At 40.1% G+C, this 26,652-nt stretch overlaps 1 protein-coding gene across 1 annotated transcript; it reads right to left on the bottom strand.

The window, feature by feature from the left end:
- Window positions 1–1,123: 1,123 nt before the first annotated feature.
- Window positions 1,124–22,437, bottom strand: crabp1a (cellular retinoic acid binding protein 1a). The gene is made up of 4 exons (XM_026175220.2): window positions 21,950–22,437; window positions 18,130–18,308; window positions 5,864–5,977; window positions 1,124–1,498 (listed from the first exon to the last, which is right to left on the bottom strand). The coding sequence occupies exons 1-4, from the start codon at window positions 22,017–22,019 to the stop codon at window positions 1,448–1,450; spliced, it is 414 nt and encodes a 137-aa protein (XP_026031005.1). The 5' UTR covers window positions 22,020–22,437; the 3' UTR covers window positions 1,124–1,447.
- Window positions 22,438–26,652: the final 4,215 nt, after the last annotated feature.

The following is a 26,652-nucleotide window of genomic DNA, read 5'->3' as shown; positions in this document are numbered from 1 at the left end:
AAACTTTTTAACCCATTCAGAGGTGGACTTGCTGGTGTTTTTCAGATTATTGTCCTGCTGTGTAACTCAAGGACTTCAGGTCAAAAGTTCTCCTCCTGAGTTTTCTGGTAGAGAGCAGGATTCATGGTTCCATCAGTTACAGCATGCCATCCATGTCCTAGACCATCACACTAACGCCACCATGTTTGACTGTTTGTGTAATCTTTTTATGAAATGCTGTGTTAGTTTTATGCCCGAAGTAACCGGTTGCAAACCTTTCAAAAAAATTCAGCTTTTGTCAGATCAGACGTTAGAAAATTTTCCTAAAAGTCTTGTGGGATCATCAAGATGTTTTTGAGAGATGTAATGAAAATGACTCGGCCTTCCGAAAAACATGGTTAATCTCAGTAAATTCTCGATTTAACAAGGTGACAATTACTTTTTCACACAGGGCCAGGAAGGTCTGGAAAGAGCTTTTTCCTCCAAGAAATGAAATCATCATTCAAAAACTGCACTTTGCAATTACTCGGGTCATCTTTGTCTATTATTAAAATTTGTTTGATGATCTGAAATATGTATTACAAATATGCAAAAAAAAGAAGATAAGAAACCAGGAAGAGGGCAAATTATTTATTTATTTTTGCAGATTTTACTGATTCTATACATGCGGTTTTGTGTTTCCAGTGAAGTTGCAGCTCTCTTTCCAGTCATGTAAACTGGTAAGGCTAGTTGATCAGGACTTTATTCAAAGTAGGATGATGCCAGTAGTTGTTTTGTCTCGTGAGTGACTGCACTGCATGCTCATAGGGTGGCTGTAGCTCAGGACGTAGAGCAGAACATCTACTAGCCAGAAGGGTTGTGGTTTGATCCTGCATCCATCAGAGTGTGAATGTTCGATAGTAAAAAAGTGCTTGTATGAATGTGAGGGAGTGGGTGAATGATGCATGTTGGATAAAGCGTTTTGAGTGCGCAGGTAGAGTAGAAAGGTGCTATTGCTACCATTGTCACTGAAGCAACTCATACATGTGAACGCTGTTTCTCTCATTGTGGTGCTTTCACCAAACTATTCCTTTGAAATGATGTTTTGATGGCCAGGGCACTTTCACTTTAAATTCATGTAATCGAGAAATGAGCGCAGAGACTATTTGTTTCCATTTTTTATTGTGTGTTCTCATTGAACATGAACATTTAATCGATGCAACTGATGACTAACTCCTACTTAAACAACCGACACCGGGATTGTACGTATGGATATGGAGATACCCAGCTACTGTACTGCTGACACAATATTCACTATTAATATCCAGATTACAGAGACATCGCTATGGGATACTAAGCAGGCTGATGCTGAGAGATAATACAGGATACGTCGCAAATGCGTTAGCATGTTAGCATGATGTGTTGTTGGGTTTAAATGAGCTGTGGCCCAAATGGGCGTCTGCCTCTGTCTGATGAAGGTCGTAGCGCTTCACTCCCGGACATAAATCCTTGTGCACACTACGTCATCCGCACCAAAAATCTGGAGGGGACAAAAAGATAATTTCATCCATGTGATAGTGATTATCGCTTATAATGGTCACATTTTGAAACTTCAACAAGCCTGCCTAAAAGTCCTAAGGCATTTGGACTTTTTCAGTTTTTGAGTGTGCAAATAAGTGCACACTAAATCTTTCTGAAAGAATGTGACTTTATCCTCTGTTCTAAACACACTGAGATGACAAAAGCCGAGCCTTGAGCTAATGCAAACATTTTTTTCCCCCTTTGCACAAAGACACAGACACCGCAGCATAGTTTGTGTTGACATGCAGGACCACAAAATACCAGAAAATATGTGTTCTCAACTGATCTCCCAGGACTGATCATGAACAGGTTTTGTATTTCACATGAGAGTACTGATGTGTTTCCTGTAGTCTTATTACTGTTGAAGTGCAATGGACTCATTTGGAAATGGCTTATGTCTGTTTCTGAATATGTCCTTTGTTTGCTATGAAATTGAATTTCATTTGTTCTCCACTGTTTTCTTTATAAATTTAAAGTTTATATGCTTTTTTTTAAAATAAATTTCTGCTGTATATACAGGAGAATTTCCAGAATTTTTCTTTCTTTAAATAGAGTGGCACAGGTGGGCCTAAGACAGGAATTTAAAAATGTTCTCTTAAACCATTTAAACAACAGTGAGGTATCTGAGGGGGAATCAGGGGTGGTGTCCTCAAAGAAATTGTCTACAGAACCAAAAATCTGTGCCAAAGGTGACAAAAAGATTCTAGTTTCTCAGTTTCCCCCTCGCTCACATCCAGAATCTGATGATAGCTGCTGAATTCTTTGGTCAAAAATCATACTAGCAGTTGTTCACTGTTAAACTTTAAATGGGTGTTCAGTTCAGTTCAATTTTATTATATTTATATAGCATCAATCATAACAAGGCGTTTTATATTGTAAGATAAAGACCAACCCTACAATAATACAGAGAAAACACCAACAGTCAGAGAACCTCTTTGAGCAAACACTTGGTGACAGTGGGAAGGAAAAACTTCCTTTTAACAGGAAGTCCAAGGAGCTTGAAAAGAAAAGCGTCTGGACTTCTTTAGGTTTCTTGATTTGATTGATTTCTTTACTTCTTGATTTCAAGAAACTTAAAGAAGTCCAGATGCTTTTCTTTCCAAGCTCATTAGACTACGATCACCTGGATGACTGAGGACCTTCACAGACCTTTTAACAGGAAGGAAACCTACAGCAGAACAAAGGCTCAGAGAGAGGCAGCCATCTGCCGTGCGACGGGTTGGAAGTGAGGGGAGGGAGACGGGACAAAAGACACACCGTGGAGGAGAGACAGAGGTTAATAATAACTAATAATAAATGCAAAGTGCTGTATAAACGCAGAGTGCATCACGGGAAGCCCCCAGCAGCGACAACCACATGTCATACGGCTGAGAGTGGTTTGAGTCTGCCCCTGCTTTCCTGTCCTTTCTTCACTGAGCCTATCAAATAAAGCTGAAAAAGGCCCCCCAAAAAACCTATATGCTTGATCAAAAAGGAAGGTTTTGAGCCTAATCTTAAAAGTAGAGATAGTGACTGTCTCCCAAATCCAAACTGGAAATGGTTCCACTGAAGAGGGGCCTGAAAGTTAAAGTTAAAGGTGCAGGTAACAGTGCACATGACTCCCACCCACTGGGATCTGAATTGCGTTGTATAGATTTCATACTAGAGAGCTGGCAGGATAAAAATATCTGATGTCTGTGCCTGACATTTATGTTTCCACACACGCCTCCATCGAATAACATCTAGAAAGGTTCTGGGCTGTGACACGTGTTATAATGGTTTTAGACTCATATTAATAGGTTTCCCATTTTATTTTTGGCCATTTAGTTGTCAATCAGAGTGATTGAAAGATACTTTCAAATCGACTTACTTTCTCCTTAGAAAGTATTCTTGCTTTGAATTCTGAACCAAACAACAATCTGCTTTTTTCTTCAGGATAATGTCAAGAGAATAAGATTATGTGGGCTGAAGAAGAAAACTTTTCTCCTTTTAATAGTGAAGTATGTGCCACTACATCAGTGTCACATTTATGCTCATCAGTCTGGGTCTACCTCACACTGCCGATGATGAAACCAAAGGAAACTTCTGAATGACTGATTTATGCACAGCTCGAGCCCAGCCTTCTGTTCTCTGATTTCATTTCAAGATGATGCAGCTGCAAAAAGACGTCCACACAACAACTTTATCCCTCAAGTATTTCCAGACTTAAACCAATTAAACGGATCATGCAAATCATATGGAAATGTGCCCTAGTTATGTGCCACATTCAGACCATTGCTGTGTGATCTTGAGTCTTCCTTTGAGTCAGGAGCTGAAGCTCTGCTATTGTTAGTCGCTTTTTTTTTTTTAAAGCAGATAGCTTCAAATTAGATTCACACAATATTTCTTTCGGGTTTTGCAGCTCCTTGTCTGACAGAAAGGCATCTGGGTGTGAAGATGACTCGTGGCTCTCTCGTTCTCGTAATGGTGCTTCATGACGTGCTGAACAATTAGTAAATGATGCCTCTGTTCGTTCAGTGATTTAGAAATAAAGCAATCAAGAGTGTTGGCTTTCCGCTTCAATGAGTTTAAAAAAACATAAACCATGTAAACCTGCTTGTTTAGTGTGTGGTGTGTTTCTGTTTCTGTTTGTTGAATTTCTTGTTTCGTGTTTCTAATAGTCTTATTTTCCCAGTGTTCCCAGTAGTGTTTATGCATTTATTTCCCTTACATTTCATCTGCCTTCTGTCTTGCATTTGGTCTTTGCAATTTTATAACAAATTATGGAGATAAAAAGTCTGGAGGGTTTTTAAAAAAATGTTTTTTAAAGTTTAACATTTGGTAATCCTGCTTAAGAACTCTTATAATCTGTCCAGTGAGATGAAATGCAAACCAAAGGAGCCTATCAGAGACCTATCAGAGTATAGTGCATTAGTTGCCTAAACCTATCCGCAGATGGCTCCAAATGTAATCCAGGCAGCGATTATGTTTGCCACTCCAAAGTCATTTTAGTAATCTATAGACCAGAGCGTAGACCACTGAGTCAAGGTTAGACATCAGCCTGGCAGATCAGATGATGTCTCAGCTGACAGCCTTGCGTGAGTCCTATCCTGTCACATCCCCCATGCTGTTTAATCAGCTTCAGCTTGTGCACATGTGCTGCTTCTCTGCAAGCCCCTTTGCAACCCAGAGGTTAATGGCAAGGCAATGGCACACTACTCCTTAGTATTATCATGGATGGACAGTTTAAATTACATTGCATATTATTCTTTAAACTCTACATATTATTCTTTAAACTCTACATATTATTCTTTAAACTCTACAGTAGCATGGACAAATGTGGCTTCAAGCTTCTCTGACTGTGTAGCGACGTACATGGATAATAACAGTGAGGAGAGCTGAGAAGCACAGAGAGTGAGCTTCTGTCACAGTTCAGCAGGATCACTCTCCGTAAGTGTGTGAATGCTTCAGCTCCTCCACAGCAGCATGGCTACCAGAGGGGCAAGCTCTGTAACACATTTTGCTTTTATCGCCTCGAGAAGAATTCATATGTTCAGCCTCCTCAGCTTGTCAGTTTGAACGAGGAGCTTCGAGCAAAATACTATTTAGACACTGAGGATTTGATTTAAGCTGTTTCTTGCTTGATTCTGGCCTGTAATATAGAGCTATATAAACATTCTGTGATGACTTATTTTCAGCATCTAAACCTTCCATATTGTTTCAGGCTTTGGCCTTTTGGATATTCATCTCATAAGAACAACAGGAATGAGTGTGGGAGCGCTGAACATTGAGAATAGAAAGCTGTTGAGGCCCTGAGAACTGGTCTTCTGATGCGTTGCTCTGCTCCCCTGCACGTCATTTGAGGGGCTTCAGACCCCTTTGACTCCTGCCCATATTAATCTGGATAAATACAGGGGGTATTACTGCAATGTCAGCGTAGCAGCCCCTCTTGTTCTCTTTTCACATCTCTCTGCGGGGTGGATGAAAGCTTGCCTCCTTGGTAAACAGCCTCTCTCATTTCCTTTATGGATGAATCTCCAGGGTGACTTCATACACTCACTGCCTGAGTTTTATTAACCATTTCTCAAACAGAGTACACTAGTTGCTCAAAAGGCACATCTTAATGCATCTGATGTCTTCTGGGTCCAAGCCGTGATGCCTTACAGAAGAAACCTTACAGATCCTGCTCTCGATCCGTGTAAAATAACATTTTTAGGCGAACATTCATTCTTTGTCTTTCTCTTCATTTAGCCTCGACTTTTCTGCTTTTGTGTTGGTAAAGTTGCTTTGGGGTTTTTTTCTAAGCAACAGTGGTCATCTATTAAGAGGCTTTCAGTGAGAAGATGACTTATTAGTGTGCGCTCACCAGTGTGAGCTCATCTCCATTCAGCTCTCGGGTCCAGAAGGTCTTGGGGCCGTCACCATCCACCAGAGTCTGCTGACAGTGAATTTTGTTCTCTGACTCCCAGGTGGCGAGGCTCTGGGAAGACAGGGACAAAAAGGCACCAGGGTCAGCACGATTTTCTAGAAGATATATATTCATGTTGCACTTTTACACTGTTTCAGGGTGTGCAATGTGATCATTTCCCAAATGGGCTTTTTGAATTTTACCCTTAATGCATGTCAGCATCAGCACTAAGTTGATTTAGCCAGAAGTGAGTTTTGCTCACAGACTGCATGTCAAAGATGCATTCAGCATTTTGACCGCCGCCATCTTGTTTTGTTTTTTTAAACTACGCATTATGAGAAACTGAAGAATGCTGTGTGTTCAGACACTGCTGACTTGCCAATCACAAGGTAGCACACCCTAAAACATGTCCAGCTTTAACATGAGTTTCATTCTAAATGGGAGCAATAATTTCAAACATGAACATTAAGCTATGCTGAACAATAACTAAAAGTAGTAACTGAGATCATAAATACACAAGGAAAATCTTTACCGAGCTCATAAATCAGAGAACACGAGAAAGACTTCTGAGAAACTTCTGAGAAATCGCCATTAGAAAGAAATGTAGGATTTAACCTTTTATTACCCAGACAGCTCACAGGCCACATGGACTTAGTTTCAAATTTTGGCTGTAAAATGACCAAAATTACAGAATTACCAAAAATGACCAAAATGGTTGATGAGTTACAGTAATGTAAGAGTACTGTGTACACAGCAGAACTCTGTGAATGCATAAAGGTTTCACATTTGGTTGATATATAGTTCCCAAGCTTGATGTTTTACTGTATATTTAAAATATCAATATAGCAACGATTTGTAGAACATTTACACATTTACCAATTTTAAACTCATTTGCCAGCATTAATGTATCTTCAGTCTAGCCATGTACTGGTTCAGTGGACGTATTCGCCAATAACCTGACTGAACAACTTTATTCGGCCACACATGAATTAGAACAAGAAGCAAAGCTGCTTACAAACACTTGATGCATGTAACACATTACAGCCAGTCCTGGCAGACCTCCATTGGCTTCACATTTGCTAAAAAATCCAACACAGCCTACTTGAGAGAAAAAAACCCCAAAAAGGTCAGCGTATATAATTTAGACGGTGTGGGACTCATAAACTGCCCTTGTAGTTCATTTCAGCTGTCCACTGTTTCCACAGCTGTTCTGTTAAATAAACTGTATGATATTTTAGGAAATGTGCTTCTCTTTCTGGATACGAATTCATTGAGGAGTCATTTTACATCATACATGTTAATTTACTCTTTGTTGTAATTTTACTCAGATTTCATATATTTAAAAATGAGAGAAGAATTCAGAATTAGAGAACTTTTTTTTTCTAGTTTAATCAGTGTCACTGGCATCTACCGGTTTAACAGAGTGAAGCAGGGAGGTATGCAGTTTAGCACAAAGACTGGAAACTCAGTGTACCACCAGCTCTATTATAACACCAAATGTTTTATTTTGTTAATCCATTATTTTATTGAATTTAACAAAATATCAGAGTGTAACTGGTGGCTAGGTTGTCACTCAAGAATAAAAACACTGCCTTATTCTTCTCTGACTCTGATTTCCCACAGTTGAAGTTTGCTTCGTCTCCATACAACCAGCTGCATTTTTCATTTCAGCATTGCATCCTAATTAGCTAAGTGATCTCACTCCAAAGCCTGGAACTGATCAAAGCTGTCAAAGCATTATCCAAGACTGCATTTAAGCTTAAAAAACCCTAAAAAAATCTCTACAATATGAACTCTCACATGGTGGAGTATTTGTGTTTTGATTTCTGATCATTTGTTTGATAGTTTGTGCTATTTTGTAATTCGAAAAAAGCACCATTCCTCTGATTTGAATTCAGCAGCCACCTCGGTTTCTCAGAGGCAAATGTTAATCACCATATCAAAGGTAGCCAAAGCCATCACAGATCCCCGCGGGCTGCCGTCCACAGTCTTTGCCAAGCTGAAGAACAGCAGGGCTTTCTTCCAGCGTTCCCTCTGTTTATCAGCCACGACAGCAAGGCTGATATGGTTTTTCACTTTGTAACTCTGTGTGTATCAGTAGCAAGTCTTAGAGAGATTTCCTGTAGCAGGAACTATACCACAAAGACTTTATATGGTGCTCATATTTATATATCTGTGGACAGATTTTACCAAACATCACATGCAGTAACAGCTGTGCAGCTGACATAAAAAATAAAAAGGTCAGCTGATGATATTCCTGCCAGATCATCTACTACTTTCTTTCTTTAGCTCTTTTTTCCACTCTTTGCCTTTTTTCTTTTTTCTTCATTTGATCTTTCTTTTGCTTTCCTAGTCACAGATAAATTCTCATGCATCCTAAGTGCTTATGTACACACATTTGAGGCCAAGACCAATGTCTGCAGCATGTGTTTGACCTTTTCCAGTGTTGTCTGTAGTGTTTTACTTATCAGAAAATCCCCTGTCTTTGCTTTTCTTTTAGTCTCTCATGTTTTACCAGATGCAAATAATATGATGGGATGTGGAGGGAAAACATCTCATTTCCTGTTAAGGTTTAAAGTTTTATGTTGGATTTTTCAAGCTTTCTTTCAGAGCCCAAAATAACACTCTCGCTCAGCTTCCTCCCACAGTTTGATCACATTATCTCTCTAACGGCAGTGTTTATCCTTTGCCTTTCCTTGCAGCTGCCAGAAGACAAATGACGTGTCAGACTGGTAAAGAGAGGGCAGATGCACAGTTTTTTCTAAGAACCGTTTAAAACGGACTCCTACAAAAAGATGACAGATATTTGAAAAGAAAATCGCAACCTCTTTAGTGATAGATTCCCACGGGAACTTATGGTCACAAATTGTCATTTCGTTCATCTAATATGCGTCTTTGCAATTTTTTCATTGTTTCAAAATGGCTTTTGCGGGCATATTTTTCAGTATCCCATAATAATATCATATGAGCATATGAGAAAATAGAGAAGAAAAAAAGCTAATGTTGGCTGTTAAATTTCAGAATCTTTAGATTATTATCCATCAATGAATATCTCAGTGTAAACCTGTGTAACTGTGGTGGGTCTCAGACCCCAGAGTTAGTGTTCTTCCGCCATTATCATAATAATGTTGAGCAAGGATCAACATCGCAATTGACCAATCATGTTGTTGTGATGTCATAGCTTTGCATGTGGGGAAAAAGAAAAAAATGTGATTGATTATACAAAACTCCCTTGTGGTAAAAATGGTAAACATTTCCACTCTTTTCTTTATTAATTTATACAATGTAATAAACACTTTACCAAGCAGCATATCCGATCTGTATGGAAGCCCGTTTCCGCCACTAAAAAAAAAAAAAAAAGGATCCATAACTCAAAATTTCGAGTTATTTTCTCGAAATTTCGAGTTATTATCTCGAAATTTTGAGTTTTTTTCTCGAAATTTCGAGTTATTATCTCGAAATTTCGACATATTAACTCAAAATTTTGAGAAAAGCAACTCGAAATTTCGAGTTAGCGCTGCCAATCAGTAATCTACGTGAATGACGTCATTTCCATGTTACCCGGAAGCTGAAGCCCTCAGCTACAAATGCTACAGCTAAGCTACCGGTATTACATCCAGTCGTGAATGCACAGATTGCTGAGTGTTTTCAGCCTGGCTTCACAAATGATGAAATCCCTGTGTTATTAGCTGAATCACATGGTGTTACTATCAGCAAACATACTTTAATTTGTTGGGATCCGATTTTGAGTGCGCGGTCCTGCGCCATATGCTTCCGGGTAACAAGAAAGCGACCTCATTCACGTATATTTTTGATTGGCAGAGCTAACTCAAAATTTTGAGAAAAGTAACTCGAAATTTCGAGTTATATTTCTCGAAATTTCGAGAAAATAACTCGAAATTTCGAGAAAATAACTCGAAATTTCGAGTTATGGATACTAGCTTTTTTTTTTTTTTTAGTGGCGGAAACGGGCTTCCATAGCTCTGACATCCGAGCGTTAGCTAGCTTTAAGGCTAGTGCTAATTGAACGCGATTGGTCAGTTGCACTGCTGATCTTGTACCAGCATTATTACGATGGTGTACAAACAATACCACTGCATCAGATTAACATATCATAATTGCATCATTTCCTATATTTTTTGTCATTGAAAGCATCGCTCTTTAGGTTGAAGTGCTACACACAACATTAGGTGGAATTATGAAAATCACTGGGTATTTATTAAAGCGTTTGACACAGCAGTATTTTTCTAAGATGTACATCGAGGTCATGTGAAACTTGACTAAGCAAAAGGTAAACGGTCCGCCCTTAGAAAGAAATTTTTATCATTAGCCGGTGTTACAGTGGTTCGTTAGCAAAAAAGACACCACCATCATCAGTGCTGCCCATCAGCATAAATGAAGAAAGTGCTCTTTGCTATGTTGTGCTCAGATGATTTTTTACATTTACAAATGCAAAAACCACAATTGCAGGTAGTAAATTACCTGATAATAACCACCTCTCTCCACTAAAGCGTATCTCCTTTAACTTTCGCTGTCACCTCTGGCATTGACAGGAAGCACCTTATCAGTTACCACACTTGCACAGATTAACCGGAGCTTTTTAACCTTGTGGTGGTGTTAATAAGCCCTCTGCTCTTCACAAGGTGCAGATCAGTTTGTAATCCTTTTAACCACTGGTGCAGCCAAGCCTGAAGGCTAAAACCCACTAAGGGCTTCTCTGCCAACCTCATCCACCTGAGACCTCGCCAACACCCGCGCACTCCCTCTCGCCCCTGTGGCACATGTGCCAGGGTCAGCGGGTCCTGCCTTCTGCAGATTTTGCTCTAGGATTGTGTAATAATTGCCACACAAGGGAACAGCAGGCTTGCTGCTGACCACCATTGCTTCATTTTTACCTTGAAATATGCAGCAGTATTTTTAATTGTGTTTAAAATAAAATCGTGATTATGTGGGGCATTTCATCACCTTTCATCTCCCTACAGCTTTACTGTTTTGATTTAAAGCCTTAAGCTAAACAGCTGTTTTAAGACAAAGGGGGCATTAAATTGTTTTTTTTTTTATTGTATATTGTATAGCTTTCTTGTTATATGTAAAATTGTATTTATTTAAATTTTTACTTTTTAATTATTTTACTTGCATTTTTAATCACTTTTATATTTAAATATATTTAAATGTTCATTTGCTATTTATCTAGGGATTGAGAGTAACGCAATTTCTATTCTCTGTATGTCCTGTACATGTGGCAGAATCGACAATAAAGTTGACTTTGACTTTGACTTTGACTTAAAGCCTTGCCAGCAACAAACTGCAGGGAGCTCAGTGGTAATAATGGTCTATTTAGTAGTTTAATACACAGTAAGTGGTTAAATAAGCTTAAGATTGGGTGCATATTGGAAAGACCGGCTTCAAATAAATAATAGTGTTGCTTTATCTGTAAATTGGCAACTGCTAAAAAATAATTCTCCTTGTAATGTTGAACCATCAATGCTATACAGTGTTTTCAGTTTCAGCCTCCCGTGAGTGTCTGGGATTTGTTCAGCACTGTTTGCATAACCCCTAATTAGTGGCTGAACTCAGTCCAACACTGAGGTTGTTGTCATTTTCTTTTCTGTGAAAATGTCCTGCTGGTTTGCAACCATCTCCTCTTTTTTCACTTGTTTCAGGCACTCTGTGGTCTCAGGAGAGAAACATGGGATCAGTCAGAATGCAGAACGAGAAGAATTTGCTGCACATCAAAACTAGCTAGAAGACTTTTTTTGTTATTATTATTTATATTATAATTTAAAATATTTGGTCCCGTGCTGAATTTGTAAGTCTTGCAAAGACGTGAACATTATCTAATTTTTGGACAAGCCCTTGTTGGTGGTAAGACATTTCTTGAAGTTGGTCAGTTTGCAGACATCTCAGGGTGGACTCCTTTAGGTTTCTTGGCTGCTGCTCAACAACTTGAAGGACTGAAGTCTGGAGACTAGCTAGGCCACTCCATGACCTTAATGTGTTCTTCTTTAGCCGCTCCTTTGTTGGAATGGCTGTTTTGGGTCTTTGTCTTGCTGGAAGACCCATCCATGACCCATTTTCAGTGTTCGGGCTGAGGGAAGGAGGTTCTTATCCTCCGTCTTTTTTTTGTTGTTATTCTGTCTCCAGTAAAATGAAGCTGCCATAAAAAATATGTACAGTTCATTTCTTCGTGAGTGAACAAACAAATTCAGAAGTGGATTGAATAATTATTTCCCCTACTGTGCATGCTATAACACAAATTTGATTAAGCCAAACACAATAAATATAAACCCCTATTTAAAGTGGCCCGACAGCCACTTTAATTTAAAGACAATTTTACATTTAAATCCAGGGTCAGGCACACCTCTGCCTGTACCTTTTGTCTTTCATAAAGCCTTTCGCCCCTAAATGCAGTGACGCTGATGCGCTAGCTCAAGCAACCAGAGGTGAGAAATGTGTGACGGTAACTTGACTTGTCGCCTTCCTAGCAGAGATGCTGAGAGCTGTGTAGCCCAGCCCCAGGGCTCAGACAGAGGGAGCCAACGCTGTCATATAAAATGGGTCATGTCTGCTCCCCCTGGCTGCAACATGTAGATCAAACCATAAAACAAAAGGTAAAGACAACAAGTCTGTGTGTCACATGTTATCCGGTGAGTGCAGCTAAAGCATTCAGGTATTATCTGCAGTGCTACAGAGAGAGAGAGATACAAGGCTCAAACTGTTAATGAGTTCAGTCCAAATACCCACAGGGATGCTGTGGTTTGGGATAAATACACACTGTATCTCCAATTTCTCAGGCTTTGGGCTGAATTATATTGACTAGCACATGCATGCAATTACACAGTTTCCTTTCCGTGTGCAGAATTTCTTCTCCACAAGCAGGAATTTCACTCGTCCTGTTGCCCAGGAATGTTTCGGGATGTTAACTTTTCCATTACAGATTTGAAAATGGAACCAGACAACTGTCTAGCTTTTTGGAAGAGCAAGCTGGCGGGGAAATTACGTAATACAGGATAAAGAAAAGCAGCTTGAAAACTTGCTACTGAATGTCGACGGCCAATTCTAATAAAAAGAAAAAAGGTCTCTAAACGACTTCAGTCCCTCACGAATAGATGATAAAGGTATAGCGTGTTTTTTGATCATTTATGAGACTTGCAATGAAGTAGATTAACATTAAAAGGGAACCTCTTTATGTTTTAATGATGGTTGCTAATATTACCATTAACAGAGTTTTATATATGGAGTTCATGTAGGTTCATGTGTGTACTGTACAAGTAAACCCAGTGAGCCAGTGGGTAAGACTAATCTCTGTATGATGTTAACTAGTGGCAGTATTCCCAATATAGGGATGTCAGGTGCAGATGCCCCACCCACCTGTTGTTTAAATCTTCTAAGAGGGGCAGCCAATCAGAGGAAAGTTGTCTTAAATGGAGGAGCTAAAAGTTCAAATATTTGACAAATATTTGACAATATCTTATCAAAGTATTTTAAAAATATGACTGATCTCCAAATTCATATAGGTTTGAGAAGGTCGACAAGATTCTCATTCGCACATCTGTTATGTAACTCTCTGCACTGCACTTTCTATAGTCACATAGGTGAATATACTGCAGCACAGCTCTCACTTATTCCAAGCTACTTTTCTCCTGGCACTTATAGCAGGGTGACAGCTTACTGCTAGATACAGAATCCCTCCCAGCTGCAGGATTTATGCTGTGCAGCTCCAAGTTCTTGTTGAACACAGGCAAATGTAAAAGTGACTATCTTGCTTTTAAAATGCTCGTTGCAAATCTGCACGTGTGGAAATAAAATCCTCAATTTAGTCATGTTAACTTTTATGCTCAGTTGTATGTCTCCTCTAAGTACCACAACCCAAATTAATATGTTTTTCCCTCTTACATACAATAATTTTTATATCAATTATAGGCCCAGAAAGACAGATGTTTAAATCAGTGGCTCCCAAACTTTTTTTGCTAGGCCCCCTTTGTTTTACAAGAAAAATGTTCTCGCCCCGCCCCCTTCTCGCGCGCGCGCACGCACACGCACAAACACATCCTCCGACTACACACACCCATATTTTGCTCCATTGCGGTTTATTTCACACCTCAAACATTTAGTTAACACTTAAACAAATACAAGTAATCTGCAATAAATTACAGGTAGTAATAAAATAAACTACGGGAGACCGGGGATAGTTGTAACATTTTTGACATTTCTGTCTGTAAATTGGAGCTCGTTTAAGGTAGTGGATTCAAAATGTAATGCAAAGTATTTACATGTCTCTGCTATTAAATAGTGCAGCTATTTTCTCTGCAGCACAATTACCCATTGCATGGTATGGTCTCAAACACGAAGAGTGAAATGTTACAATTAACCCCATAGTCTGGGTTAGTTGTAACATATCCTGGGGTAAAATGTAACACAATGAAATAAGGGTACTAACAAAACATTAACGTGTAATCTTTGTTTATTCAACACATGAATGCACTTAGAGCCATTAATGTAGCTGTGTGTGTGTGTGACAGAATGCAGAAATCTAGCTTTTGAACATATTCCAACCCCCCAAAAAGACAAATTATGGAAATTTCTGCAACTGAATATTTCATTCATTTTGGTTGGTCTTCCTTGAGTTTGGCCTCATTGGCTCAGTGGGCATTATAACCTACAACTCTTGCACCAATTTTGAACATAACAATGAAGCTGAAAAAATGTAGTTGTTCACCAGCATCGCAATTCCATTACTTTTTATCATGGCTTACCTTGGTGTGGTTTGCAAAGTGCTTCAGAAAGATGAGGAAATCTGTTTCTTGCCCCCATCCTGATTTATTTCCACTACCAGTACTTCCTACTGGTCCATCTCTGACACAGTGGTCTGCATAATGTATGTGTGGGAACACAAACAGTGGAGGAATTGTGTTGCCAATGGCATTAACCGCATATAGAAATGCGACCAGTGAACCTCTCTCTGCTGATGTCGTTGCCCCAACTTGTTTAATATAAGTTAAAGTAATAGTGTGGTAAGTTGTAACATCTGCATTATTGTTACAACTGACCCAGACTCCTATAGCCATGAACTAGCTAACATTACAGCCAACGGCTAAAACATTAGCACTAAAGACCTACACAGAATATATCCCCATAGACATACAAATAACATAATTTAAGTTTGATGAGTTTAACTGCAAAGCAGATAATGCTATTACAAATTGAAATAAAGTAGAAAAACTTACTTTTTGGCATACAAATCACTTTTTTTCATGTTAAATTGTCTGTGTTTGACAAAATGTGCTGATTTTTCACATGTGATAGCAGAACTGAATTGGGCATGCACAGGATGAGTCACATCATTTGAAACTTAGCCCTGATTGGAGAAATTGGAAGTGTTACAACTGACCCACGTTACAACTATCCCCGGTCTCCCCTACTAACTATTTTACACTGTGTCCACATCTACACTGGTATTTTTGAAAACGCAGCTGTTTCGTCCACAAACGGCGTTTCGAATCACCGAAAACGGAGATTTTTTTAAAACACCTTTTTTGCATTATGTGGACAAGGAATACAGAGTTGGTCACGCAACGTCAAAGGTATGTGCCTTTTTTCCCATCACGCTGTGCACCACGTTATTGTTTACATGAGATGAATTGCAGAATGACAGATAGAGACAAAATACTGTTAATCTGACTATCTTCAGGTTTTACAAGCTTACATATACACACGCAGTTACAGTCCCTCCATTTAGAAAGGCAGAGGCTTCATGGTGTGATTATTTTACGCATGGTTGTTTGTTTTTTTCATGTGCTATAATATTCAACATTGCTATCAATACATTTTTCAAAAAATGCCTCTGTGTGCAAAATGGGTTTAAAAACATAAACAACTGTGGGACACTGTTTGTCCGTGATTTGAACAGCCCAGTGCTTGATCCCGACACAGGGAAAACCAATTCTGCAGGGGAGACCTACCTTGGCACTTGTGCAGGTGAAACCAAAGGGCAGATATGCTTCACCAAAAGTTCATTTTTCTTCCTTCCTTCACACAGATTTGACATTTATAGCAATAAACAATATGACACCATGTATAAACTACATAAACAAAGTAACTAATGATATTACAGTAACAAATATAAAGTAGAAAAACGTCCACGTCTCCATTTACAGTACATAAATATTATCTCTGTAATATCAGGAAATGACTGAATGCAGATGATGTAAGTGACAAAAGTAAAGTGATTAATTTTCTATTAGGTCAACTTTAGAGGAGTGCAACTGATCATATGAGATCATTTTATTCGTTGATATGCAGACACAGGTGGCGCTCAGCTCTAAGAAGGTCAGTTTTCACATGGGCCTTATCAGGCTTAATCGATCCCCGCTTCCTCTTTATTTAATTGTGCAGCCTGCATATTCACTTTACGGATGATGTAAATGCCTTGTTGTTCAGATCGTATCGAGAGATGTCTCTAAGAGACGAGCTCACTATCATCACAAGCAACAGAGTACAGCTGTTAGTTCAGGATGTCTACATTTCCTCCCCTCAGATATGCAGATTGTTGTAATTATGAATTACACATTGAGTGACTGTTGCTTTACTGGGATTTGTTATTAAATGAACAATTTTATTACATCCTTAGTCCACTCTGCTCCCCCTGGGACACACACACACACACACACACACACACACACACACACACACACACACATATATATATATATATATATATATATATATATATATATATATATATATATATATATATATATACATTTATATGTCTGTGTCAAAACTTTAGCTGCTTTTGAGGATGAAAGAGTCCTCCCTCGGGGACTGCAGAGGTTCAGAGAGAAACTCTCACCAGTGCCCTTAATCTCTCTGCTCTGACGTGAGCATGATACCAATAGATGAGACTGTGAGGAGGTATTAATTTCTCATTCGGGCCTTTGAAACAGCTTTGAAGCTCTTGAAGACAGAAAGAATTACCAGCAGTACAAACAATGCAGACAGTTTAAAGCATGAAGCCGATTGCGTGTAATATCTGCTGGAAAAGAAGACCAAAGACAACTATTTGAGACGTACCAAAGATTACAACATTGTGCTTATATGTCACATCTTTTCATGAAATTAATGTGTTGAAGGATGCCTGCTGATTTAAACCTCACATTAGTGCATGATTTTTTTCTTTTTTCAAACAGCTGCAATGATCTGTATAAAATGCTTAAGCCAACTTTAATGAACTCTAAGGCACTTTGTCAGCAGTTCAGAGGCAATACCCACGACATCCTAACCCTTACACTTAAACTAATTCTGATTTTTTTTAAAGTTTCTATGTCCACCTTCAGGGGACTTCTGTTGCAGCACATGGGAGGCGAGTCCCCACAGTGGGTTTGTGGTCCCACAGTCACACCATTAATCAAGCTTCTCCTAACACATGGGTGACTGTAACATAAACCATCTGCTTCGCATCTTATTTGCTTCGCAGAAAAACAGCACAAAAATTATTGTGTTTGAAAAAAACAGAAAAAGATAGAGTTTAACATTTAAATGAGGGTGGGGAAAAGGGAAAGCGAAGGGGAGTAAAGCAATGTGGTTCTCATAAGCACCACAAATATAATTGAAAAATCTCAACAGCCGTGTCTTTTTTTTCCATCCAGAAATTATGACTCGATTGCTCAGTAAAATCCACACATCTTGTTTTGAAATCTCTTTCTCTCTACAGAGCTACACCTGCCTCTTGTACCACTTTACAGAAGGACATGCGGACCTCAAGGGGCTGTGCTAGTGACAGGGTATAAATATTTATGACACCTTTGTGTCTCTAAAACCACCGACATAGGTGGTTTTAGAAAGCAGAAAGAAAATAAGTTCTGCATTAAGTGATTGGTTTGTGGATTTTTCTTTTTAAGTAACTGGACTGTTTTCAAAGAGCCAGTTCTGCTGATTTTTTATTTATTTTGACAATAAATGAAAATAAAATCCTTTTGACAGTGGTGCTCCTATTCCAGACCGTCCCATTATTTTCTGTTTTTAATTTGCCAAATAATATGCAAACTTAACATTTTCAAGAACCTGAGACAAAATTGAGCGTGCTAGAACGGCCTAAAACATACCTTTAAACTAAACCAAACTAAGCCAAAAAAAAATAGACTTAGTTAGTTTTAGCCTTTATTCTGGACCACGTTTAACTTAAGGTTACCACTTGATTTTTTTTTACTTCTCACCAAATTTACCTTGCATTTCCGTCCATCCACCGTCTCCTCGTCAAACTCTTCACCGATGTGGAAGTTGATTTCAGTGGTGCGCACACTGGTGGAGGTTTTGATGTAGAACTGCTCCCCGTCCTGACGGATCTCCACATGAGGGTTGGAGGCCGCTGCCACGGCCACCTTCCTCAGCATGGCGTTCACTCCTGGATGGACACGACCCGAACCAGGTCAACAAGAGGGAGAAACAAAGGTCAGTCTCACGATTGTAGCTGGGTTTCACTAATTTATAGTTTCAAAATATCCTTTATGATGTTTTAAAGTTGTTCAAACTCTCCACTGTCTAAAAAACCTTTTACTTCCTCTCCCCTTATGCAATCTTTCTTCTGACTGGTTGCCCTTCACAAACAGAAGGTTTGAATAATGGTTGGGTGTGGCTTTTCTACCCAGACTCAGTGGTATGTGCTTGGAGTCACAATATTATCCCTTATGTTTGCTCTTGTTGTCTCTGGGACCCATTTTTGGTGTTCACCAAAACCAAATTTCTTTTGTTTTATTAATATTTCAATGTTGGGCTCTTTGGCTTTGGCTTGTTTTCCATTAAAAGCAAAAATTAAAACAAGTTAAGTGACTTCACAAGGTTCCACTCACATGATCAAGATGGCAAAAATTCTCTCTGCTCAGATTTTAGAAGAGAGAAGGATTTGAAAGAGTTTTCAGATTGTGAGACCTTTTGGCTTTACTGGATAGTGCAAGGCAGACAGTTGGCAGGAAAGAGGGGAGAGAGTGAGGGACACGCAGGAAATGGTTTGGATCAGACTCGAGCCTAGATCCCACAAGCAAGGACCTCAGCCTTTAATACTTGGGTCACCTGCTCAACCAGATCAGCTACACCAGCATCTTCAATTCAGAGTCTGACTCGGCGCATGAGACTGACCATCAGTCAGCTCCTAAATAAGCTGGTCAGCAGCCAGCAAGGGCAGAAATATGGATGTCAGAAATGGTCTTGCATGGTCTTCGTTTCCAAGGAATGAGCCACCCCACACGCCTGCCAGTGTGATTACTTGTGGTTCCTCTGATATTCAAAAGTAGAGTGGGAGGAAGAGCCTTTTAGCTTTCAGCCGCTCTTCTGTGGAACCTGCTCCCAGTTTGGATTCAGGAGACAGACTTTCTCTTTACTTTTCACATTAGACTTAAAACTTTCCTTTTTGATAAAGCTTATAGTGAGAGATGGATCAGGTGAACCTGAATCCTCCCCTAGTTTTGCTGCAATAGGCCTCTGGGGGTCTGGGGGCTTCCCGTGATGCACCAAGTGTTTCTTCTTCAGCTCTTTTCACTCTGTGTTTATACACCACTCTGCATTTAACTATTAGTTATTATTCATCTCTAGCTCTCTTAATCATTGTGTCTTTTGTCCTGTCTCCCTCCCCCAACCAGTCATGGCAGATGCCCCCTCCTTCCTGAACCTGGTTCTGCTGGAGTTTTTCCTTCCCACTGTCGCCAAGTGCTTGCTCAAAGGAGGACATTTAAATGTTGGGGTTTTGACTTGTACTTGAAAAGAAGTCAAATAGAGATTTCCAAAAACAAGTCTTTTTAGTCTGTTTTAGTAAAGATACAGTGTTTCATTTTTTTTTTTGAAATTTTGACACATTATGAGAAAAAGTGGGAAATGCTGTTTATGCTGTACAGTAACAAGATGTAGGAAACCAGCCATCGATATACCCTCAGCCCCACCCAGATAGTCTTCTCTGGGCTTGCATGCCAGTTTCTATCAGCTCAGGACCTTAAATATAGTGAGACAAGCTGACTGCAGGTTTCCTTGTATTGGTTTGTGTTTGCATCCAAACATGTTTGAATATTAACCAAGAATGACAGCGACGCATTTGTGAGTGAAAACACAATAAATGCTCTGTGGCTCGGGCAGAGCCCACAACTATTTCACTAAACTGCACTAAACTCACTGTGAGGGATTATTCAGCCATGTCTGCAAGGAAAGGAAACAAACTGTTGAAGATGTCAGGTCAGGTCAGCGTTGACTTTCTCCTTTTGTTTGACGGGTGCAAAAGTGGTGATCCTGCACGTGGCTCCATGCAGGCGTGTGACAAGTGTTTGGCATGCCCGGTTTGAGTCCGCAAGACCATCTGGCCTTGCGTCCTGCCAAAACCCTGGCTCTTTTATGTCTCAGTGCCCTTCTCCTACCAACAGCCGACTTACAGTTCCATCCATAGACAGTTTATAAGCTTGCAAACAACATCAAGTGTTTCATTTCCCAATCCCTAATTAGCTCAGATCATTCTATCCCCAAACCGCTGTGTTAACAGTCAGGATTCAAAACACATTTGACAGTTTACTTGACCCCACCCATGGTCTAAGGAGATCACAGAGTGGTTTGGGGGTTTTTTTAGCATTAAATATGCATGAGGATCAGTGCGACCAGCAGGCTGCCCTCATGTCTAAAAAGGCTGCATTTCCTTTGAATTTAATTTGCATGCATGTCTCAAGGTCTATAAACGGTTCTAACGGTGCTAACAACTTGACTAAAGTTTCTATTGAGTATTTACAACATGCTTTGGATGCAGGTTTGCACACATCAGGTCTTTTCGTTCTGCATATTGTCCCCTCTTTCTTCAGGGGAAACCTCTGAGCCAATAAATAATTATAAAGATGTTGATGGAAAGTGGAGGTCGCAGCACTGGCATCCACGTCAGTTGCCCATCACTGCCCTCTCTCATTCTCATTGATGGGGTCCTTATGTAAGAGCTACCGGGTGATCTGACGTGGCAGATGTTAATGTGTTCCTGAATGGATGAGGTGCTAAACTAGCAGAGTGACTGATTTCCCCATTAGAGTTAAGGCCAGATCAGCTGCTGCCTGGTGAATGTCAAACGCAAAATGGGGAGGGGTTGCTGGAGAGGTGCTTTAGTGAACTTTCCAAACTCCTTAATGACTCCATATAAATAGAGGCTGGAAATGAAAGAAGTGTGATGTTAATTTATTTATCCATAAAAACTGAAACCAGCATTGTTTCAGTCTTTGCCTCGGTGATCTCCAACTAAGGCTATAGGTTCAAACCAGAAGACATTTTTCAAACATGTCAGGAGACCAGATACAGTAGATACGACCAGCATCCATATTGATATTAAATGACATAGATTAGACCTGGATGATTTTTTTTTATGCTAAAACCTGAAGTGTCCATTAACATTTTGAATCTTAATCCAGTCTTTGGTGTCAGCAGTTCGGGAGAGTTCCTGGAACCTCTCACAGTGGAACTTCTCCCTGAAGGGTTCTGCATTATTCTAAAGACAGGCGGCCCTTTGCCGTGCTCTGCCTGCCTCGGCGCTGCCAGCGTGACTAAACACTGCAACACAATTGAATGACCCAGTTAAACTGGTCTGAACCTAAACCATCACAACCATCAGTTAAGATTAAGAAGAGTGAAAAAACAAAGAAAAAAGAACAGAGGCGAGAGAAAACACTGGGCTCCAGAGACCTCCCCTGGCATTAATGCATGCCCTACTTAAATGCTTAACATGAATAATGTTGTGCACCCCCCGTTTTCCTCCCCATGTAACAATACAACGTCTGTTTAGGGTGGAATTTAGCATCCACTGTTTCTTATCTCCCTTAAAGCCAAGGGTTTTCCCTGCGGCAGCATCTCTCCGTTCTCTGCCTCCTGTTCCCAGGGAGCTTCTCCGAACAATATGATGTTGTCGGAAGTCAGGAATGCCATTCCCAAAGAACAAGAAAAGCCCATTTCCTATATGGGCATGATGGATAGTCAGCCTTGCACAGAGATGTGGCTCTGGCTGTGGAGGAGACTGAGGGAAGGATAGAGAGGGCTTACCTAGAGCTTTGAGAAGTTCATCAAAATTCTCGCTCTTCTTCATCTTCCAGGTGCCAGCAAAGTTAGGCATGTCTGCTGAGGCTGAGTGAGAGGGCTCCAGAAAGAACCTGTTCCACGCTCTGATGATCTCTCCTCTGTCTCTCTTTGACTCTTTCTCACCCTCCTCTTTCGCTGCGCTCCCGTGTCCTCTGCTCTGGGCTCAGCCTCCCGCTCACACTGTTAACACCCAATTGTTTCTGTTTCTTTATTCACACAGACAGACGCTCACTCACACACACATACACACACACACTCCTGCCGCTTTTTTCATCCGTGCGTCTCGGTGTGCTGGATGCTGGATGTCTTCAGCTCCTTTTTAGCAACTGTCTTTAATGAGAGGCAGTGCAGGTCCCTCCCCCCCTCCACCCACCGCCCGGACGCTCTGTCCCATTAATACAGGAGAACAAGACTGACACGTCTGCTCTCTCTGGGGATCAGGAAGACTAAATTCATTCTTTTAAAGAGTATTTATAGACCAGCAGCTTGTCAACAGCTGCTTTAGGAGTAGCCATAGTGTGAAAGTTTGCTTTCATAGTAATTGACAAGCTGGATCCAAAGGCAGAAAATATATCAGGTCACAGGTTTTACAGATTTTTGTGCACTTCTACAGATCCTGTGAGATATTAGGTTAAACCGAATGAGCTTAAAACACATCGTGAACCACAAACCCAGATCAAAGATTTTCCTTATTGCTTCAGATAGTTCTTGTGTAATCCCCTCGCAGGCTTTAACAAACAATGTATTTATTATGCATTCTATTGTGTTGCATTAATTATGTATTAGCTTGTGAACTTTTGCCTTTTCCAGTCAGAAATGTGTTGCTGTGAGAAATCTGCTTACATGAGGAAGTAGAACAACCCCAAAATTTCCTAAAAGTGAAAGTTGATGAAAACAGATGTCTGTGTGTCTCACTCATGCTAATGATATAAACTAAATAACATGAGGGAGTGAGTGGAAATTGTCAGGGTGCGGAGAGAGTGCTGGATCATGAAAGGCAAAAAGGCTGTAATATGCTTCCCAGGCAAATGCTGCCCGCATAAATGCAAGTCTCTCTCTCAGCCAATCATATACAAAATTTTGGTCAGGATGTGACTGTGTCCCATTTTCATGCATGTATGTATACCGACCCGCCACTTCATTAGTAACACCTTGTGATTGCCTTTAAAACGTTAAATTCTTCCATGGCACAGGTTCAACAAGGAACCAAGAAAAATTCAGCAGACATCCACTCTCAACATTTCTCCAATCGTCTGCTGGGCATTTTTGGTGAGCCCATATAAATTGTTGCTAGTGGATAAAAATATTCTGACTGTAAAAATACTTTGCTGTTAACAAGTGATTGTTGAGAAAGACTCAAAGGTGTCTTGCTATTCTCCTTATACCTCTGACATCAACGAAGCATTTTCTCCGATGCAACTGACACATTGCTCACTGGATATTTCCCTGTTCCAGATCCTTTTCTAGAGGTGCTTATGTGGGAAAACACCAGTCGATTGGAGGTTTTGCAAAACTCAGACCTGTCCATATATCACCAACAGCCATGCCATATTTCAAGTCACCTAAATCTTCTTTCTTCCCATTCTGATGCTCAGTTTGAACTTCAGCAGGTCGTCTTGACCATGCCAACACACCTAAATGCACTCAGTTGCTCTCATGTGATTGGCTGATTACATATTTGTGTTAATGATCAGCTGAGTCACGAGTGGTCCTTTCATAGACCCCTCAGTGTCTGAAAGGGACAGCATGAGATCATGTACCAATTAGTTTTGTTGTCTAAACCTAACCAAAGAGCAAAAGTAAAAAGTTAATGTGAAAGATACAGCGGTCCCATGCACACCTCTGTCGACTTGCTGGAAGTCACGTATTTGTGCCATTTACAAACCAGCACTCATGTGGTGGATGCATGTTATTGTTATTTACCCTGGAAAAGGTCCTCTGACGCAGCACAGCCTTATCATGTCCCTACAAACTGCTAAGCAGTGTTTAGTCCCTAAACCTTACCAAAGGACGAAAGCAGGAATTTTAAAAAAAAGTTAATGATAATTCAATTCAATTCAATTCAATTTTATTTATATAGCGCCAAATCACAACAAAAGTCGCCTCAAGGCGCTTCATAACAAAGTGCAGTCCAGACAAGACGTCAGCCATAGCTGTCCAATTCATAAACCAGCAACCTGTGGCACCACAGTCCCTCTAACCCTCTTGTTTGGGACTTGGTGGTCTCTAAATGTGTCCTGGTAAGATGCAGATACTCTGATAAAACAGTTTTACACGACCCCTCCAGGATATATAATCTATATATACATATACAAAAAAATCCACTCTAGCCCCTGCAGGTGGTCTATCCCTCAGGTTCCCAGGCTTCCGGTAGAGGACCTGAGCTTGAGGGTCCTGTGCAGTATCTTAGCTGTTCCTGGGACTGCACTCTTGTAGACAGAGATCTCAGATGTTGTTCCTGGGATCTGCTGGAACCACTCGCCTATTTGGGTGTCACCACATCTAGTGCTCCGGTTACCACTGGGACCACCGTTACCTTCACTCTCCACATCTTCTCGAGTTCTTCTCTGAGCCCTTGGTATTTCTCCAGCTTCTCTTCTTGCTGATGTTGCTGTCATTCGGTATTGCTACGTCTATCATTATGGCTGTCTTCTTCTGTTTGTCTACCACTACTATGTCTGGTTGGTTAGCCATCACCATTTTGTTCGTCTGTATCTGGAAGTCCCACAGGATCTTCGCTCAGTCATTCTCGACTACCCTAGGAGGCGTCTCCCATTTTGTTTCTGTGCTGCCATGATTAGTGCCTCTGCACTGTCTTTCAGTCCAGCTTTGTTAGCCACTAATAGGACTTCTGGATGTCAGGCAGTTCCTCTATCTGCTGGTGGTGCATACTGTGCAGGGGCCTGTCCTTCCATCATGGTTCCTCCTCTTCCTCCTCTTTCTTGGGTTTCTGCTGCCTGAGGTATTCACTGAGCGTGCGGTTGGTTGGGGCCATCTTGCTGATGTATTCATGGATGTTTGTTGTCAGACTTGATCTCTTTTTAAATGTAAATGCCACTAATTTTATTCTCAGTTTTCAGTCCACAAGAATTAATAGCAGTTTGTTCTTTCTTCGAGACTAAAATAGAAACTCCTGTCTTCATCTAAGAAAATCTTGATCTGATCTACAAACAGGGTTAATAGTAAATTCAATTCAATGCTGCTCTGCTCTTACAGTGCTTCGTTTTGTCATGTCAAACATAATGACAACATCGCTGTCCTCCTTCCAGTACGCCGCATGCAGCCATTGCCACAACAACAGGTTCATTACCCGTCATTATTACTTCCCTGAAACTCATCTATGCTGAAAATAGCTGCATCATTATTGTTGCTGCATCAAGTGCCTGAAGAAAAATACATGCGTGCGTTCCAGTCGAGGCTGAGAGAAAAGAATCCAGGTCCACACGTTGTACTGTATGCAGCGTGTTTCAGGTTTAATACTGGAGGCACGGATTCCTATTTGCCGATGTTTGCTTTCCCCTTCTTCTGCATGTATGATGAAGCCCCCCTACAATAAGAGACTGTCCTATAAGTCTATGTCTGTGTTTCCAGTTGTCATCGTCACAAATGTCCAACATTTTAAACAAACAATGAAGCAACTGTGACTGGCAAAGAGATTTTTAATTTACTTTTTCTGCATTAGTGAAAAGTAAGTTATAACATTATATCATTACATTTGTATTTTACCATGTTGTCATTTATTCATACATGAACCTTATAGGAGCCCACACTTAACTGTACATTAAAGATGGAAATATCCTCTGTCTGAAAACTGAAACCAGTGCAGAAGAGCTTTAAACCTGCATCCTTTATAATAGCCACTAGGGGTGACTCTTGTGATTTCAGAAGGAGTTCATAGAAGTTTACTGGGAAACAAACCTACTACTCCTGTGACCTATGACCTCTTAAACAGCTTTTCCAATGGGCTCCATTACCAAATTAGAGTCTTACTGAATAAAACATGTTGTTCCTTTAGTCCATTATGGTCCCCATTAGTGTGCAAAAAGACAGATAAATCAGGACTAATATGGCAATTGCTAAAATGCTCAAGTAAAGAATTCAAAAAAGGACTTGATATCAGAGCTGCTACATCCTATAGGTACAGTCTGAGTTTATTCAAGAAAAAAACATCCTTTGCCGAATATATCCACTTTCCTTTGTCTGCACATTTCCAAATTATCTGAGCTTTGCCTCTCTAATTTTGTCTCCAACCTGAACTATTTGATGTGCTCATTTCTAATATCGTCCTTGCGATCCCAATGCAAATCTGACATCTTCTACAACTTACATGCAAAGCCACATTATTGTAAGCAGGTCTCACCACTCTTAAGGGTTTTTTTGTTTTTGTTTGTTTTACTGCAAACACTATTTAAATTAACTTTAATTTCAGTTTTTACCAGGAAATGAAAAACTGGATACAAAGTCACAAATCAGATTTAGAGTATCAATTTTTCTGTCTGACTGAAAAAATGTTATCCTATGACCACAAATGACCTATTATTGTGCAAATTTTAAAATATAAATCTGCTTTGCGTTGAAATTCGTATTCAATATGAAAATAATACCCACAGTTTTTTAATTGTATGAACTTCTTCTCCGCTAGCGGCGATAGCGAGCTCTTAAGGTAG

Source organism: Astatotilapia calliptera, chromosome 7 (genome assembly GCF_964374335.1).
Source record: "Astatotilapia calliptera chromosome 7, fAstCal68.1, whole genome shotgun sequence".
Lineage (NCBI taxonomy): Eukaryota > Metazoa > Chordata > Actinopteri > Cichliformes > Cichlidae > Astatotilapia > Astatotilapia calliptera.
The sequence above is the reverse complement of the archived record's forward strand: the minus strand, read 5'-3'. Positions and strand labels throughout refer to the sequence as shown.